This window comes from Enhydra lutris, unplaced genomic scaffold (genome assembly GCF_002288905.1).
Source record: "Enhydra lutris kenyoni isolate GAN:26980312 unplaced genomic scaffold, ASM228890v2 scaffoldscaffold73, whole genome shotgun sequence".
Classification (NCBI taxonomy): domain Eukaryota; kingdom Metazoa; phylum Chordata; class Mammalia; order Carnivora; family Mustelidae; genus Enhydra; species Enhydra lutris.
In genome coordinates, this window is record NW_019154157.1 from 2,167,863 (window position 1) to 2,171,727 (window position 3,865).

The 3,865-nt window shown below is 58.5% G+C and overlaps 1 protein-coding gene across 1 annotated transcript in view; it reads left to right on the forward strand.

Moving 5' to 3' along the window:
• Positions 1-689: 689 nt before the first annotated feature.
• Positions 690-3,865, forward strand: part of LOC111160096 (phospholipase A2 group III) — a 5,588-nt gene continuing 2,412 nt past the window's right edge. Inside the window, exons 1-3 of the mRNA XM_022522929.1 lie at positions 690-1,209; positions 2,239-2,371; positions 3,733-3,865. The exon at positions 3,733-3,865 is cut by the window's right edge and continues 1 nt beyond it. Of these exons, the coding sequence (XP_022378637.1) occupies positions 690-1,209; positions 2,239-2,371; positions 3,733-3,865 (786 nt within the window). The remainder of the gene's footprint in view (positions 1,210-2,238; positions 2,372-3,732) is intronic.

Genomic DNA, 3,865 nt, shown 5'->3' on the forward strand with positions numbered 1-3,865 from the left:
TCTTGGAGTCTCAGGAAGTGGGGAGCCCTGGGGCGCTGTCCCCTGATTATGCCTAGAGGCTTTCTTAGAACCAGCTCTGGGCGGTGGTGTACCCCAGGTGGCCAGCGGATAGGCGCTCCCTTTCCCAGAAGCCTCAGGACCTCCCTGGGGAGCGGGGTAGTGGCCACAGGACCCCAGCCCTCCCTCACCCCCTTCTCCCAGGTCTGGCAGAGGCCATGGCTCTCTGCCAACTTCATGGAGGTGGGTGTGGCAGCCACCACTAGGGAAGGGGTCTGAGGACGGAGTTCTGGGAGCTTCCTCTGAGCCCCTGAACTCTCTTCCCTCCCAAGGAAGGTAGAGATCCCCTCCTGGTCCCCTGCCCCACATCCCAAGGCTTTGGCTCCCCAGTCCCCAGGCGGGGCTGGCAGCAGGTGACTGGATAAGAAAGGCATGGTGAATGGGGGCGTGGGCCCTGGCAAGTGCACTCCTTGGCCAATCAGCAGCCTGCCCAGCCGGTGGATTCAGTTACAAGCCGGAGATCACCCCATACTCCAGCCTCCTTCCTACTCCTCCCAAAGCTCCATTCATTGGCCCCGCTGCACTGGGTCTGCAGGGCACTGCTTCCGCTCAGTTGCTGAAGCTCCTGCCTCGTGGGCTGCCGGGGGTAGGTGTCCTGGGGGCTTTGTCTGACTGGGCTGGCCTAGGACGGAATGGGGGTTCCGGTAGTGCTGTTAGGGATGCTGAGCTTCCTGGGAGTGGCTATGGGAGGCCCCTCTGCCCTCCGCTGGGACAGCACCTCCTGCCACTTGGCCAGGCCCATTCCCGGCAGCCCCTTGGGGACCCTGAGCTTTCTAAGCAAGGGTGCCCAAGGACTGGCCCTGTTCCACACCCGCTGGGACCGGCACGGAAGGCTGCAAGCATGTAGCTGGCAAGACGAGCCAGAGCTCACCGCAGCCTTCAGTGCCCTCTGTGCTGGTGAGATCACCCGGGGCTCCTTCATCCACACCCCCGGCCCCGAGCTGCAGAGAGCCCTGGCCACCCTTTGGAGTCAGTGGAGGGCCTGCCGACGGCCTGAAGGGGCTAGGGAGAAGCGAGCGGCAGAGACCAGGGAAGAGCAAGCAGGTGGAGGTCCTGGGAGCGTAAGACCTCAGCGGGTGAAGAGAGGCTGGACCATGCCTGGCACGCTGTGGTGTGGAGTAGGGGATTCTGCTGGAAACTCCTCAGAGCTGGGTGAGGCATGGAGATGTGGACTGTGTTGGGGGGTGGTGGGGGAGTGCTGGCTTTTGCCCTGGCCCGGACTCTCCCAGGCTGTGTGTCCTCGGGCGAGTGACTTAATCACTCGGTATTTCAATGTCCTTTTCTGTAAAATGGGGGTGACCTTAAGTCTCATCATGGGTTGCTTAATTTAGGTCATAGATGGGAAACGTCCTCGTCAAACTTGGAGTCCTCATTAATCACCATGCCTGGGAGGGGTTGGACTGGGATGGGTCTGAGGTTGGCTGAGCCAAAACCCATTACCCAAGAGGAGGTTTTATGAGGCAGAATGCCCAGGGGAGTGGACGCTGAGACCCAAAGGCCTGGGTTAGCAAATGAAAGCTAAACAAGTCACTTCCCAACTCTGAGCCTGGGTTTCCTTACCAGTACATGGAGGTGACATTTCCCTCACAGAGCTGCTGGGAGCTTGGCTGTGGGAAGTGCCAGGCAATTGGGAAATGCTCAGTAAAAGGCACCATTGCTCAGATTGTAACAAACTTGGATGACTTTCCTGAACTCAGTACAGCTGTCTTTGTGCATGCACGGCGGGTTGGGGGAAGGCTTTGGCACCTGAGTTGGAGCAGATTGGCATCGTGGCAATCAATGCTTCATCATGCCAGTGAGAAAGGTTGCACCCTGCCTCTTTGCCATGCCCTTCTGTGCACATTCATAACTTTGGAGTTTTATTTGGGGCGTGAGCTTGGGAGCTCTGGAGGCAGACTTCACTTCCCCTGAGGAAGTCCCTTTCCCAGACAAAGCCTCCTGGGTGGGCTCCCTGGCATCTGGAGCTGCCCAATAAAGCCTGTGCCTGGTTGCTCTCTTTAAGCTTTGAAACCGAGAGTCCCACAGAGGGAGAGTGACCTGAGGGTCACCTGAGAGTGACCTCAGGGCATCTGTGTCAGGGCTGGGGCAAGAACAAGGCCCCTGCTCCCTGTACCAGCGAGGCATAGCCAGCGTGGGGAGCCCCAGACTCTGCTCAGCTGATGCCCCCTCTGCTTCCTGCAGGGGTCTTCCATGGCCCTGATCTCTGCTGCCGGGAGCATGACCGCTGCCCACAGAACATCTCGCCTTTCCAGTATAGCTACGGTATCCGAAACTACCGATTCCACACCATCTCCCATTGTGACTGTGATGCCAGGTTGGCGGTGGGTAGAGAGGGCTGGGGGCTCACGGGTGGGGTAGTTCCTGGGTGTAGAGACTGCAATTCCAAAGAACCCTAAAGGATCAGCCAGCCAGACCCCACCTTGCAGGTGGGAAAGCTGAGGCCTAGGAGAAGAGACTCTTGGATCCCAAACCACTGGCATGGTAGTGACTGGGTGGTCTTGGAGGAGGAGCCGGGGGGCCCTTTTTGGTCCAGGGACCTGAGTGCCAGCTCTTGGGTAGGTTCCAGCAATGCCTGCAGAACCAGCGGGACTCCATCTCGGACATCGTGGGCGTGGCCTTCTTCAATGTGCTGGAGATCCCTTGCTTTGTGCTTGAGGAGCAGGAGGCGTGTGTGGCGTGGTACTGGTGGGGACATTTCCCTCACAGAGCTGCTGGGAGCTTGGCTGTGGGAAGTGCCAGGCAATTGGGAAATGCTCAGTAAAAGGCACCATTGCTCAGATTGTAACAAACTTGGATGACTTTCCTGAACTCAGTACAGCTGTCTTTGTGCATGCACGGCGGGTTGGGGGAAGGCTTTGGCACCTGAGTTGGAGCAGATTGGCATCGTGGCAATCAATGCTTCATCATGCCAGTGAGAAAGGTTGCACCCTGCCTCTTTGCCATGCCCTTCTGTGCACATTCATAACTTTGGAGTTTTATTTGGGGCGTGAGCTTGGGAGCTCTGGAGGCAGACTTCACTTCCCCTGAGGAAGTCCCTTTCCCAGACAAAGCCTCCTGGGTGGGCTCCCTGGCATCTGGAGCTGCCCAATAAAGCCTGTGCCTGGTTGCTCTCTTTAAGCTTTGAAACCGAGAGTCCCACAGAGGGAGAGTGACCTGAGGGTCACCTGAGAGTGACCTCAGGGCATCTGTGTCAGGGCTGGGGCAAGAACAAGGCCCCTGCTCCCTGTACCAGCGAGGCATAGCCAGCGTGGGGAGCCCCAGACTCTGCTCAGCTGATGCCCCCTCTGCTTCCTGCAGGGGTCTTCCATGGCCCTGATCTCTGCTGCCGGGAGCATGACCGCTGCCCACAGAACATCTCGCCTTTCCAGTATAGCTACGGTATCCGAAACTACCGATTCCACACCATCTCCCATTGTGACTGTGATGCCAGGTTGGCGGTGGGTAGAGAGGGCTGGGGGCTCACGGGTGGGGTAGTTCCTGGGTGTAGAGACTGCAATTCCAAAGAACCCTAAAGGATCAGCCAGCCAGACCCCACCTTGCAGGTGGGAAAGCTGAGGCCTAGGAGAAGAGACTCTTGGATCCCAAACCACTGGCATGGTAGTGACTGGGTGGTCTTGGAGGAGGAGCCGGGGGGCCCTTTTTGGTCCAGGGACCTGAGTGCCAGCTCTTGGGTAGGTTCCAGCAATGCCTGCAGAACCAGCGGGACTCCATCTCGGACATCGTGGGCGTGGCCTTCTTCAATGTGCTGGAGATCCCTTGCTTTGTGCTTGAGGAGCAGGAGGCGTGTGTGGCGTGGTACTGGTGGGGA